The 14,457-nt window shown below is 46.5% G+C and overlaps 1 protein-coding gene across 4 annotated transcripts in view; it reads left to right on the forward strand.

Moving 5' to 3' along the window:
* Positions 1 to 14,457, forward strand: part of Adgrf5 (adhesion G protein-coupled receptor F5) — a 73,079-nt gene that overhangs the window by 19,819 nt on the left and 38,803 nt on the right. For all 4 annotated transcript variants that reach the window (XM_070023584.1, XM_070023585.1, XM_070023583.1 and 1 more), the window contains one exon: positions 11,409 to 11,535. In XM_070023584.1, the coding sequence (XP_069879685.1) occupies positions 11,434 to 11,535 (102 nt within the window). In that variant the 5' untranslated portion in view covers positions 11,409 to 11,433. The remainder of the gene's footprint in view (positions 1 to 11,408; positions 11,536 to 14,457) is intronic.

A 14,457-nucleotide genomic window follows, 5' to 3' on the forward strand; every position in this document is an offset into this window, starting at 1 on the left:
CTTGGCTTTACTCTTAGGTGAGTTCTCCCATCCCGAGGCAGGAGCATGCTCAGATCCAGGGTTCCCATGGGTGCGTGAGGGGGGCATGCGCTGCCCTCACCACACAGGTGTCCCCACAACCTCCCGCCCATAGCTGGGGACCAAGGACTCTGAGTGCCCGTCAAGAAATACGATCCGGAGCTCAAGAGCCAGACAGACTTGCAAGGAATGTTCCAGAAAAGAGGGGAAGCGCCAGGATGTGTGGCTTTGCTTACGCGTGTTTTCTTATACTTTGTGGAAGAGTCATCCTGCCCTGTCTACCTGTTCTGCAGCAGTCGTAGACCTGGTCTTTAAGTCTTGGAATTGCATAGGAAATATCTAAATCTTCTTGTGAGGGCATCTCACAACAGGTTTTCAGGGGCTTTTACCCCAATGCACACAGTAGTCCCTCTCCTCAAAGGCCATCCTGGTAATACTTCGCTGTGTTACTAGTTAAAAGTTCATTTTCTGTTCTTCCCGGCTCTCTGGACCAGCCCTGTACAGCTCAGTTCACTGCTGTGGTCAGATTTCCACCCTGGCTCCTTCTAGGGCCTTTCTCTCAGTGCCAGGACAAAGGGATACCAGGACAACACAAACAATTCTTTCAATATCTAGAAGACCGTGTTGTGGATTCGGCTTACTTCTGTGATTAATATTTTCATGTTGGTTTGGGCCTTGGCAATCGATATTATCAACGACTCCCCCCCATCGAGATTCTAGACCTGCTAATAAGTGGTTTGAAGAGCAACAAAAGTATCTTTGTTTTGGAAATATAAAAGGGAGGGAGCAGTAAAAATCTAAGGACTTGATTCGGTGGAATGATCAATGGATAGGCAAAGTGGCTGGCCCAGGGAAGATAGCCTACAGGTGGGAGAGATTCCCCTTTGTTCCATGGAGGATCAACACATTCGACAGAGGTTCATTTTTCCATCTCTTTCAGTTGCCTATAAAAAGGTGGCTGTCTACCTCTTCCATGCCCCTAAATTGTTGAGTAGGAACCAGCTCATCGTGGTCATGCAGAAAGGCAAAGAAGGGACAATAAGCAAGAGTAACTACAGAGAACTTTACAGTCACTATCTTGGCTTTTCTTGTCCTTGCCAACATTTTACCACTCCAAACGACAAGTCACTGGGTCTTGACGGTTTTGAAATCCAATAGCGATCATCTCATTCAGTTTAGATGCCCTTGACTTTTCTCCAGAGCTGTGGGTGTCATTGTACCCCATTGCGTAGTGTCAGGTTTGTAACAGAGCGCCATCAAGGCCTGGTGTATTTATAGATGCTGTATGTATGGAGTGAGGCAACAACATGTCTGTATCGCCTGCTACACTGGTCCTGGTACTGTGAGGCTTCTCATAGCAGTCAGAAGCATCACCATGGAATGCCACCCGCACTGGGTGCTAAGCCTGGTCCATCTCCTATAAACATAGATTCAATCTCTTGCCATTATTTACATGCAACGATTTTGTTCTTTTTTTTTTCTTGTTGTTGTTATTGATTGTGGAGCTTGAACTCGGGGCCTGGGTGCTGTCCTTGAGCTCTTTTGCTCAAGGCTAGTGCTCTACCACTTTGAGACTCCACTTCTACCAGTTTTCTGGTAAGAGTCTACAGGGACTTTCCTGCCTGGGCTGACTTTGAACTGCAATCCTCTGATCTCCGCCTCTGGAGTCGCTAGGATTCCAGGTGTGAGCCACTGGTGCTCGGCATCAATTTTGTTCTTCAGAGACTTTCATGCCCCCTGTTTCTCCACATCACAAATAAAGCAGACATCTTGTTCCTGTTTCAGGGAATATGATTATGAAAGGGACAGAGCTTGATTTATTTGCCTAGCTTCACAAATCAAGCTTTGTGGGCACGGGGATAGGAAGAAACAGATGGCTGGCTTTTCAGTTCTGCTTGCAGTCAGTACCGTCAGGGTGATGGTCACAGGTACTACACAACTCATGCAACCAGTTGGACTCTATTCTGTTTTGAGGCAAGGTGTCAGGTGTTTTGCTGGGGGGTGAGGGTCACGGAGGTACCCCAACCTGCTGCCTCATCCAGACTGCTTGCAGATGTGAACATCTGCTACCTGTTCATAGCAACCGGAACTTTCTAAAAGAGAGCAACATCTAGCTGCTGCTTTGTTAGTACAACTGAGTCAGAATCACTGGGAATTGGACTGGGTATGAGGACTGAGGTGGGGAGAGAGGGAGAGAAAGAGAGAGAGAAAGAGAGAGAGAGAGAGAGAGAGAGAGAGAGTCGGTTCATGTCCCTTAAGTGATCCCATTTTGTGCAGGAGTTGAGAACCATTGAGTCCTGGTTATAAGCTATGGTGTGATTAAGTGGAGAAGCAATGTCACCTGTTTACGGTGTTTATGGTTCTACAACGTTGGGGGGCAGTGGTGTGGGCAGCTGTAGCTCCCCCTGTTGTTTAGAGGAGGAGCCCCGGGAAGTGTCTGGCACCCTGGGCCGTTGGCATAGCCCTGTGGTCTTAACTGGGAGCGACCCATGGCTCACTCGCCTGTGGACAAGTTGGCTCCCGACTGCTCAGGGATTCTACAGAGTTGGATTGAGTGTCCTAGGTAAACAGGATATGTGTGTGTTGTTCTCTTCTCCTGTCAGCTGACTGACTTCTCGGTCACCCCTTAAATTGCATTCTAATCTTAAGTAGGGTGTGTCTGGGAAGGGGGGAATACTAATTAATCCTTTGCCTGATTGGCTATCTTCTGGATTTATCTAAATCAATGATCAAGGGGGATTCCCATTTTCTTTTCTTTTTCATGGCAAACCTGGTCCCCGATGCCTTTTCTGCTCTGACTTTCCTCTTCAGCTGCTCCTGTGCATATCACCCGTCAGGGTTGTGGCTGTCTCCCTTCAGGTGAACACCATGAGGGGCTCTTCTGTGTGGATCTGACTCCCCCGAGCAGAGAGCTCTGAGGAGGCTTTTTCAATCAATGCAGGCATTGCCCAGGGCCCACCAGGAATCCATCAATTATCCACTCAGCGTTCTGTTCGCATCCTCTGATCCCATCACAAGCCTGGGTTCCCTGTTTACCAAATGGAGATGATGATAGTTCAAAGAGGCCAGCATGGAAAGGGAAGTTTTAGGAAGGTTCACATAAATCTGTGGAGCAGCCAAGCTCCCGCAGAGAGAAAAGGTGTCAAGAGAGAAAAGCCGAGGGCAAAAGTATTTGGCATGGCTTAGAGTGAGGCCACTGTGAGAGGAGGAGGGATTGCGGAATGGACAGGATGGGGCTAGTGAAAGGAGGGGGAAGGAAATGGGAGCGACACCGGGGCGGGACCAACAGGTAGCTAGGGAAACCAGAGGAAACACAAGTGAAATAAGTGCGTCTCTTGATAAGGTGCTTTGCATAATAAGGACAAGTTAAAGAGGCCCTCGAAGAGCAAGACTTCCCAAGGCTGTTTGACTGATGGATTGATTGATTGGCTGTGGTACTGCTGTTCACGTTTACACATACTGTAAAGGAAGGTTCGTTCATTAGGAGCTTATTAGTGAATCAGTCTGTTCTGAATCCAGACGTTACGGCAAGATTTGGCAAGCCTGGCTTTATTATTAGGTCGAGGTGATCACGTTTGCCATGTGAATTAGTCTAAGCACCTTTAGTGAACTCGTGGGCTTTGTGCCCAGCAAGCAAGTGCTCGGCCACTACGCCCCCTCCCCAACAGGGCTGCTGTATTTTGAGTAGCACACTCCTGGTTGTTAAAGTCTGGTCACATCCCTAACTGGAGAAACAAAGATTTAAGGGAAGCCATGGAGCAAAGTCAGGTGGCTGAGAGCTTACAGAGAAGAACTGCAGAAGGCTGAGATGGTCTTTCTAAGTGAAATGTGTTCTGGGTTCTTGAACTCAGAGTCTGGGCACTGTCTGTGAGCATTTTTGCTCACCACTTGAACCACTGTTCCACATCCATATATATATATATATATATATATATATATATATATATATATATGCTGGTTAATTGGAGATAAAAGTCCTGCCTACACTAGCTTCGAACCATGACCCTCAGATTTCAGACTCCTGGTAGCTAGGATGATAGGCATGAGCCACCTGTGCCTGGCAAAATATTGGAATACCTTTTGCCCCAACAACACCCTTCCTTCCTCTCCCCCGCCCCGGTCTCAAGTGCCCAGCCCTGCCTCAGCTTCCCTCTGCTAGATCCTCCCTAGAACCCATCCCCCCCCCCCATCCAGCAACGGAAAGGTTAAGATCTGGCCCAGCCAGAAACCCTAGGCTTCTGTTTCTACATAGTGGCCAGGAGGGGGCTGGGAAGGTGGCTCAGTGGTAGAGTGCTTTGCTTTGCATGCATGAGGCCCTGGGTTCAATTCCTGAGTACCACATAAGCACAAAAAGCTGGAAGTGGTGCTGTAGATCAAGTGGCAGAGTGCTCGCCTTGAGCTGAAGAGCTGAGGGACAGCGCCCAGGCCCAGAGTTCAGGCCCCACCACCAAAAAAAAAGTGGCCAGAAGATGTTTTGGTCGATCCATTATTAATTATTATTACCATTATTATGCATATGTGTATTAAAATACTCACCTAAAAAAAGACAATAGAAGCACAGAATGTAAAACTTAAAACCCACCCCCAGACTTCAGATTCTTGGCCAGCTGGCTGGCCGTGGACTAAGCGGGTGGGGGGGGTGGGGAGGCATTGTCTGACATTGTTTTGCCTGGTGCAGGGAAATCCCTCCACAAGATAAACCTGAGCAGGGAGATGGACTAGATAAGAGTGGAGTTAGGAACTCGATGTTTTTCTAGAGATGGCAATCTCTCTCTTGAAGGTTGAAATCCCCTGTGATTTACCACAAGGAAGAAGCATGAAAGGTTATCAAGGCTGTCCACATGTGCCCCGTGTTTTGGAAAAGTCGATCCCATTGTGTACAAACAAATGTTCCTCCATGATCTGATAGCACCGAGTGGGACCTGGACACAATGCTGGAGCTGGACCTGATTTCAAGGCAAAGGAAAAGTAAGAAGAGAAAAAAAAATTAGTTCTCTTCCATTTGGTCCATTAGTTGGCATTGTGTTTTGTGTTTGTGTTAAATAAATATTTAGCTTGTGTTTCTGCATGTGTGAGGGATGACTCATGTCACTAAATAAGGTCAGCAGAGATACAGATCATCGTTCCACGACCGTGAGGACAGATCTGTGGAAGGTAGAGTCTGAAAGCTGCACTTGATGGCTGTGTGTGTGTGTGTGTGAGTGAGTGTGTGAGTGTGTGTGTGTGTGAAAGAGAGACAGAGACAGAAAGAGAGACACAGAAATAGAGAGAGAGAAAGAGAGGAGAGAGACAGAGACAGAGAATATACTCAGGCTTTAACTCAGGGCCTGAGCTCTATACTTACCTTTTTTCACTCAGAGCTGGCACTCTACCACCTGAGCCATGGCTCCACTTATGACTTTTTGATGGTTAATTGGAGATAGGAATCTCATGGACTTTCCTACCCAGCCTGGCTTTGAACCATGATCCTCAGATCTCAGCCTCCCGAGGAGCTAGGGTCTGGTTTACAGTTGATGACGTTAATCTGTGATTCCCAGGCTCAGAAGGGAGGCGATTGACAGCCTCCTCTCCTTGATGCGAATCTTGGTCTCAAGCAGAGGAGCCAAGAGTGAGAACCTCGGCCAAGTCACCCAGGACCGGGGTTCTGCACTGAGGCATGGTCCATAGCAGGCCCACACACGGCGGCTGGGTGTGGGCAGGCTCTCACGGGAGAGATGGCAGGTGCAGGTCTCTCTCCAGTCTGTTTCTGCTTCTGCTTTGGGAAGTACATGTCTGTTGTTGAATGGGGTTTCCGAGGCTAGTCTGAGTGTCCCCGAGGACAGGGCTAGGTGGATGTAGGGAGGGAGCCCTTTTGTACCCTTTTGTCGGGTCCAACAGTCCGTCCATTGGCTAGCCGCCTGCCAGGTTCCAAGGAGGCCTGCAGCATGCAACAGACCATGCCCCTTTCTTAAGGAGAAAGCTGAAGCGTGCGGTGTGAGAACCACACATGGGAAAGGCTCTCTGCCCTCCCCTCTTCCAAACAACCCAATTCCCGGTTCCTCAGGCTCCACACACCCAGATGCTCCCCTCCCACATGCCCTACATCTTCCTGCACTGACATCCATCCAGCGCCCTGCGGGAACCCTCCTTTCTACGCGTACATCTCATCTCCAGATCCAGTGTGGACAGAATTGACCGTAGCCCCTGGACACCCACACTTCCTGGCTACCAGCATGTCCTTTGGCTCATTCCTTTGGAATTCTGGGGAATTGGGTCCTAGGATTTCTGTTCTCTCTCGGGTGTCTTCCTGGTCAATCTTACTTAGTTCTGTGGTTGCGCTTACCAGACTTGCCTACTCTTTTCCCTGCCTGTACCCATCTTCTGCTTCTTTTTGGTGTTCTGCCAATCTTGCATTTATTTGAATGTGCTGTGCTTTTCTTTCAACCCTACCTCAGGGCTTTTGCTCAGGATCTGTTTCCATGTGGAGCCCTCTTCCTCCCCACGTTCAGCCTCCTCTTTTAATTTGGGTAACTCAAATTCATGTTTCAAGTTTGGCTCCATTAAATACTTCTTCTAGGGAATCTATAAGCTCTCTAGACCAGCTCATGACTCTTATAGGTTGTTTTGCTTACTTTTGCTTTTGTTTAGACCCCTCAGCATATTGGTTAAAGAATGGGCTCTGGACTTGGACTTGCTGGTGTAAGGTTTAGCTGAAAGGAAGACTACCACAGGGTTCCAGGCGGACCTAACACTTGGTTCAAGTTTTGGCTCAGGGAAGCTATCTCAGTTATTTTAGTATTGTACTAGTAATTACATGTTATACTAGAACCACCTCGTTGAGGTTAGTAGAAAATTTTAATTAATTAATAGAGTCAGTGCTCATCTCAGAGACTCAAGCATAGTAAGTGCTGGGGAAAGAGATATTAGCATTACGATTACTCTCCTTGGAGCACTTCCTGACCACAGCTCCACCGTGAACCGAGGGACTGGTGATTTAATGCTGTTTCCTTCTGCTCCATTAGATCCTCAGCTCCATGGAGACAGTCTTGGTGACTGTCACTTCCTGCACCTGGCACTTGGCAGGACTTTGTAAAATGTGTGTCCAGGCACTAATGAGTAGATGCGCAAGGGGATTGGTAAAAATACGTCATGAAATACTCGTGATAACAAATGCAGTGCTAGCAGGCATGTTCAGGGTCTTCATTGCAATGGGGTTGGGGTTGGGGAAGCTCAGGAGCTAGCGATGAATCATAGCTGCAAAGACCAAGACCTGTTGCCTGGGCATTGGCGGAGTAGCGTTTGCACAAGCAGCAGACGCCTTGGACCTCAGGATCAGAAGGGATAGCGATGAACAATCCAAATATACAGCAAGGTTCACCGGCTCAACACCAAAACAAAAGAGCTTGACAATATTGGTTCTTCTCCATGCCCAGGATTTGGTCTCCAAGATGGATTTTCACACCTTCTTCTCTCACTTGTACATGGGCGCTAGGAAACCACTGGCGCCATTTTAGATGGCGGAACAGCAGAGCGACTTCTACAGTGAGCCACCATGAAGGTTTTGTTAGATGCACATACTCTTAGAAATAAGATCCAGGCCACAGAGCGGCTGGAAGGCTAGTGTGTATGTGTGGGAAAACTCCTTTTCTGAAACCAGTGAGAGACCAGACAGGGGGTGCCTCGTGCAAAGAACACTTCGGGAAGTGGGGTGCAGGTGAAAAAAATGGCCCCCGTTTCCATGGTACCTGTGAAGCGAGGAAGAGAGTTGGAGATGGGGTGAATGGATGCACGATGTGGTTAGAGTTACTAGACTCACTTGAGTGAGGTGCACTGATTTGAAGTTATCCGTGAGGAGTTTGATGTTGTTGAACAGTAACAGGACCCCCTTCAGGGAGTGACACATACCTCAGTTTAAAAATCACTGAGTTCTAGCAAATCTCTGGCCTCTGGGATAGAGAAACAGGCCCAGAGCAGTGAAGTAACCCACTCTGCTATCACACAGCTAGTTAGGGCCCGGGAGAGGATAGAATGTGTGTTTCTGCTCAGGTGTCCACCTGGAGAAAAAGTTCCATTTACTCCTGCCTATATTCCACTAAGAAGAGCATGTAGTTCACCTGGTACCTTATCCTCAGTGGAATAGAATACTTGGTTTATAACCTTTTTTGTGTGCCACTTTCACATATCCATGTGTGGCTGAAGCGAGCTACTCACAAAACTTCTATTTCCATATGTGGCGAATAAGAATAACTTAGTGGTGAAATGGGCCTTCGTCGGCCCCAGTTTGCCACTGGACAATATGGCAGTCGGTCACTGACCTCACGGGTGGGTGGGGCCGGGTCGTGAGAATGCAGGATCCCTGTAAGTTCAGGAGGAGCCCATTTCTCCTCCTCTCCACCCCCTGCCACATCCTCAGCCCAAACAAAATCGGGGCAGGCCAGGGCGGCCGAGGGGTGATAGAACAGTTGGGAGAACCACTGAATTTCAGCAGCGGCTCTTGGAATGTCACCATCCATAACCACAACCAATGCCATGAGCAGCGTTATCAAGTGGAGCCCCACCCCTCCGCCTCCCAGGGCACGGCTGCTGAGAAGATGGTGGGCTTTTCCTGGCCTGTGCTGTCTGCCTGCTTTCTTTTCCTCTCCCTCTTTTGACTCCATGGACAGGAAAGCAGAGTCAGAGGAGACCAGGGCATGGTTCAGCCACCCAGGGTCCATCCTGGGAATTAGATCATGTTTCCCAGCTTTCTAAACAACGTGGACAGCTCACACTGATGAGTGAAGTGCAGTGGAATGTCCACCCTTTTCATTTAAGTGGGAAAATAGTGAACGACATCAGATACATTTTTTTGGTCTCTCTCTCTGCTTGTTTTTCTCAACCTTTGCCTTTTACTCCAGGAATTTGAGAATGAATATAATAAACATCTCAGGCTTTCAAAGTAAAGGCACCCTACTGAACACACACTGCCTTGATTGTGGGTGTGTGTTCCTTACTTTTCTTGTTGTTGTTTGCTGTTCACTTGTTTATTTTTTTGGACTTAAAGACTTAGAGCCTACAAGACAAGCTCTCTAGCTGTTGGGCCACAGACCCTTTCCTGCCACACATTGTTAACTAGGTCAGTGTAGATCATCTTTTCCTCAGTACTGAATTATAGTCAGCACTGGCTCGCTTCCAGAGGAGGACTTCTGAGAGGTGGAGCGCTGCTGTCAGATTGCTGGTGTAGCTCAGAGATGTTCAACTTTGAGTCTCTCCCCCATGCAGCCTCAAACCTGGGAATCGGAAGTGCTTCCCACTGGGTATGTTGTTGCTGTTGGTCAAGCCCTGATGGTTGTACATTTCAAAGTGAGGTGTTCTCTTTTCTTCCAAGTAGAGACACCCCCGGCTATGTGGCTGGTACCTTTAGTATTTTTTTCATGGTTTTTAAAAAAACCATGAGTTGGTAGAAGGAAGAATTTTTTTTTAATGAGATCTGGCTTAGGAGATGCAAAGGGGTATGGTGAGTGCAAAGAAATATGGCAGGTGGAATGGTATTGTCCATTGGCCCATGTGGAAGGGCTAGATATGACATTTGAGAACACTATATCTGACAAATAGAGGAGAGGAGAGGGGATAGAAGGGGAGGGGAGGGGATGGAAGGGGAGGAGAGGGGAGAAAAGGAAGGAACAAGCAAGGAAGCAAGAGAAAGAAAGAAAGAAAGAAAAAGAAAGAAAGAAAGAAAGAGAAAGAAAAGAAAGGAAAAGAAAAAGACAGGAAGAACAAGCCAACATCAACAAATGGTCTAAAGATAGGTAGGGTGCCTGCCTCATGAACTGTTCCATTACTAAATCTCATGCCCTTAATTAAGTTCCTCAGTATGGAACTAACTGAAATACCAGTGCAGTAACTATAGCATACATCGTACAGGATATATAACTAGTATATATAGTGCAGTAAATTAGGATCTGAAAAGATTAAGTTATCTCCTATATACCTGATTCACCCCAGGACAGATGCTCTTAGCTAGATAAACCAACCAAATGCTTATCCAAAAAGGCTTTCAAACTTCTGGTAAACTTCAAGAAGCCAGTAACTTGCTGTAATATTTCCACAGCTGATGCATCTGGTCTTAAACCTCTATTTGCATAATTGAGATTACTAAGCATTTTTCCAAATCCACTGATGAGTGCAGAATTTAAAAAATGTGTTTGATGATTGCTGGATTACCCATCCTGGGTCTGTTTTCCAAGGCCTTCTGCTTTCCTGGGAAAGAGGAAAAGGCGGCGGACGGCAGCTGGTGATTGAAATACAGTTCCCCTTGGCTTGTGCATCTTGGTCCCATCGGTGCAGTCCTGCCCAGGGCTCCCTGGGTTGCCTGTGCCCTTCTGCCGGGGCTCTCCTTCCTGATGTCTGCCCTCCACATTCCACTGACGACCAGTGTTCATCACTGGAGCTCTTCATGGCTTTTACTCTCATCCAAACCTGAGAACTCTGAGACAATCAGGGAATACTATCATCCCCTTTTTACAGGAGGGAAAACTTGAGTGCAAAGATGTATAAGGGCAACGTGACTTATAGTAACCCCAGCCCCTATCTTTTCTCTCGATGTGCTGATCTTTTCACAAGAATTCATGGGCAAAGGAAAGCCAATGGCAAAGAACTTGATGCCAAATTGACAGCCTCAGTCCCCAGATTAAGGGTTTGGATAATTCTAAGAAGTGTTCTACTTTTAAATGAGCCATGGATAAGATTGTTGTAAAAATTAATACATCCAATGGAATATAGTACGATATTAACATTCCATGGTTTGTCTAATTAAGTAAAGTTACAAAACAACTTGAACTTGGAGTTCAAGGGTTTTCAATTCTAATATGGTCTGATCCCATTAATATGAGGTCAATCTCCTGGGTTGCTTCCAGAATTAAAAAGACAAGTATAGGGTAAGTTAGGATAGAAGAGAATGTGAGAATGGAAATTAAATCAGCAGAGCACATTACACATACCAAAAGTGAGGGGTGTTTTCTTGTCCCTTCCTGCACACATAATCTGGGTCCTGGATCACAACACTAATTGTATTTCTTATTGAAAGTAGCCATTCCCTTCTGCTTGTTTGTCTTCTCTGTCCATATTTTCCCTTCTCTTTCTTTCCGACTCCCCCCATCCCCCACTTTTCCCATATATATTCCATGTGCTCAGACATCTGCTACCTTCAATCTACTGAGATGCAGGTGCCATCTTTAGCCACATCCCATCTTCCGGAATGTAAGCATCTCCTCACCTGAAGGTCATGGGCAGGAGCTCTATCAAGCTGATTCCTTTGTGCTTTGTTCTTTCTCTCATATTATGAAGTATGGCCTCTTCAGGACAGGACTTGCTATTTCTGCCCTCATTTATTAAATAAAATTCTCGATCTTTAACTCACCATATTTCCATTTCAGGCAAAAACAGTTCAGCCCTGGAGAAATGAAATCCCAAAGGAGAACCACGCTGTGCTTCGTGTTCATGATGATTTACTCTTCCAGAGCTACCCTGGACTTGAACCCAGAGCCTGCCGTCCATCCTTTGGTGAGTAAATCCATGTCCGTCAGAATCTCCCAGTCACGTTTTTCTGACTTCCTGAGAACGTCACAGACAGGAAAACAGTTCTTAAACCACGGCAAGGAGGGAGAGCTTTGTGAAAATGTTGCAAAATGACCATACATGGACATCAGTGTATTGAGAATCCTATTGGTTTCAAGGTTAATACTCACACTCCCTCCTTGACTAACTTGCTACCTCTAGGCAGAGGATTAAAATGGACAATGACCATGAAGTAGGTTTGGAGGACCGTGGGCAGGATGCATTCGCAAAGCAATCCTTCTAACATGAGCATCAGCCACAGGTCGATGTGGACTAAGAGATGACGGATAGCATGCAAGACAGATGAGCTGGGTGTCTCGTGTTTAGAAAGCCAGTGGGGCTTCCACTTACACAAGGTGATCCGTAGCCTCAATCTTCAGGCATTGCTGGGTTATTCCTTACCTGGCCTTCTCCATGGATCGGGGTAGGGAGGGCCCCTGCTGGGAAATTGTTTGAGAGAGGTAACTCTGCCTCTCAGTTTCTTTGTCTGTCATATTGTGTGAATAGTATTACTGGTTGCCTATGATTATTGTGGAAATTAAATTAGCTAATATTTGCAAGAGGTCCTAGAATGCTTCCTGGCAAAGAAGCAATACTACATAAGTATTTGCTATTTTTGATTCCCTCATTCTAATAGTGTATTTCTACAGATCCTTGTTTCAGGCACTTTGGTTATGTTTTATTGAGCCCACCAGTACATTTATATTTCATCCTTTGTCTTCTATTCCAGTTGTCAGTCCTGGTTTGCCTGGTTTTCCTCCCTTTTCTTTCAGCCTTTCGTAGATCACTTTGCTTTAATGTCCTTTTGGTAAACAACATGAGTTTGACGTCATGTTTTTCCCCTATTAACCTAACATAAACAACTGTTATTTGTTTCAAGGAGTATAAACTATGTATATGCAGTATCATATTTTTAAATACTGGATCTTACTTTCAGGATTTTTGTTTCATAACTACCCACTTTTCCACTTTTTCTGGTTCTTTTTTTTGAGGGGGGTTCACTGTTTTGATTTCTCTCACCATTTGAGAGGTACACATTGTATCTCTCCTCTCCGCAGCTCCGGCATCCAGGCCTACCTAATTGTATGGAACAGCCTCCTCCTATAAGGAAGGGAGGAAAACTTGTACAGCTCATCTCTGTTTCCAGGGTGGCTTAGAGTTCTGTCTATTCCAGGTGTGTGGGAGGAAGTAGAACTCAAGGCGATCTCTGGCACGCTTATCTTTGCCTCTGTTTCAGTCTCTTGCTCTTCCTGACTACCCCGTACCTTCTCTGTTTATGGTGGCAGGGTCCCTCCACTGCCCAGCTATGCAGCTCGGGGGACTAGCCCATGACCGCTGAGGTGGATAGTAAAATGTAGACTTCATCTCTGAGAAGCTCCTACTCCCCACAGCTAGGGACTCTTCCTTTTCTTACTTAGATCTGCCCTCCAAAATATGGTATCTTCCTACAATCCAGAGGCTACAGAGAATCATACACAGCCGGATACATAGCCCAGCATGGCTGCCCAGATCCCACGACCACCTTAAACACAGCATGCCACAATAAGCTTTCTTTTCAATTATATTAAATTTCACATAACGAAAGAAATTGCTACCATAAATGTTAATTATATCCACGCTGTCACATAGACAATCTTCTTCATCGGACAAAACTGGAAACCCTACTCATTCAACAACAGCTCTCCACTTCTTCCTTCCCCAAGTCCTGGCAGCCACCATTTTCTCTTGTTTTCAGAGTAGTCAGGAAACAAAAATCCTGAAAATAAGGTGAAGTATTTAAGATAATGCCACATGTAAATAAATTACACTCTTGGGAACTCAGAGAAGCAAATCATACGACACTGATCTTTTGGAGCTGGCTTGTTTCGCTTAGCACTATGGTCTTAAGGTCCACCATGTTGTGGTTTGTGTCACAAGCTTCTTCCTCTGGAGGCTGTGTTGTGTTCTCTTGTATCTATGCCGAGAGACCCCTGTTGCTTATGCATTCACTCCTTGATGGGCGCTGAGGTGTTTTCTACTTCTTGGTAACTGTACATAATTCTGGAAAGAGCATCAGAGAGAGGGAGGAAGTGATGGGCTTTGGAAATATAATAAGGTAGCCTGCTGTCAAACTTTCCAGCCTATGGAAAGCCTCCGGGGACCTTCATAAAGTGTTTAAATTTCAGTTTGGTGAGCATGATTGGGGTCTTCCTGGCAACACGTGTCTGCTCCAATGAGTACCGGCCATGCCCCAGGCTCTACATCCAATGTTGGTGTGAAGCAGGGCTGAAACCCTGCTTTTCCATGCAGTAGTTTTGGAGACTTTGTTAAGTTTCCTTATCTCGCTGAGTACAATGTGAATTGGTGGTACATTCTTTGCTGGCTTATAGTAAATATTAAACACCCTCATCCCTGTATACCTTAGCATGGTGGTTAGCCCAGATCCAAAGTGTTTCTTGATTTATAGTTGTTTTTAATCTAAACATAAAGACACAATAGCAGGACTCTTGCTGAGATACATTTGCAAGAGGTCCAGGTCAGGTTCCAGGAAAGAGGAGAGAGTATGGTAGGGCTGCCCCCTGGTCTGCCCCCTGTTTTTCCAGGGGGTTTTGTTTTGTAGGCATCCAAAGCTACCTCTCGCTCTTGACTGATCACCTGTCCCACATTCCAGCCCACCCGGCTCCCCTCTGCTCTGCATTATCAGCCTTCCTGTCTGAGGCGGGGCACTTCCTGGCATTGGTGAGACCTTGTCTCCCCTGGCTGAAGCTCAGCCATCAGGAAATCCCCTCTGGACAGAGCGGGCTGTGGTGGCTCAGGTCGCCATTTGGGACTTATGCAGGGAACACACCGAGTGGGGAGGGACTGTTTTCTTGTCTATAGTAATTACCC

This window comes from Dipodomys merriami, unplaced genomic scaffold (genome assembly GCF_024711535.1).
Source record: "Dipodomys merriami isolate MVZ:Mamm:240054 unplaced genomic scaffold, mDipMer1.0.p SCAF_16, whole genome shotgun sequence".
NCBI classification, from domain to species: domain Eukaryota; kingdom Metazoa; phylum Chordata; class Mammalia; order Rodentia; family Heteromyidae; genus Dipodomys; species Dipodomys merriami.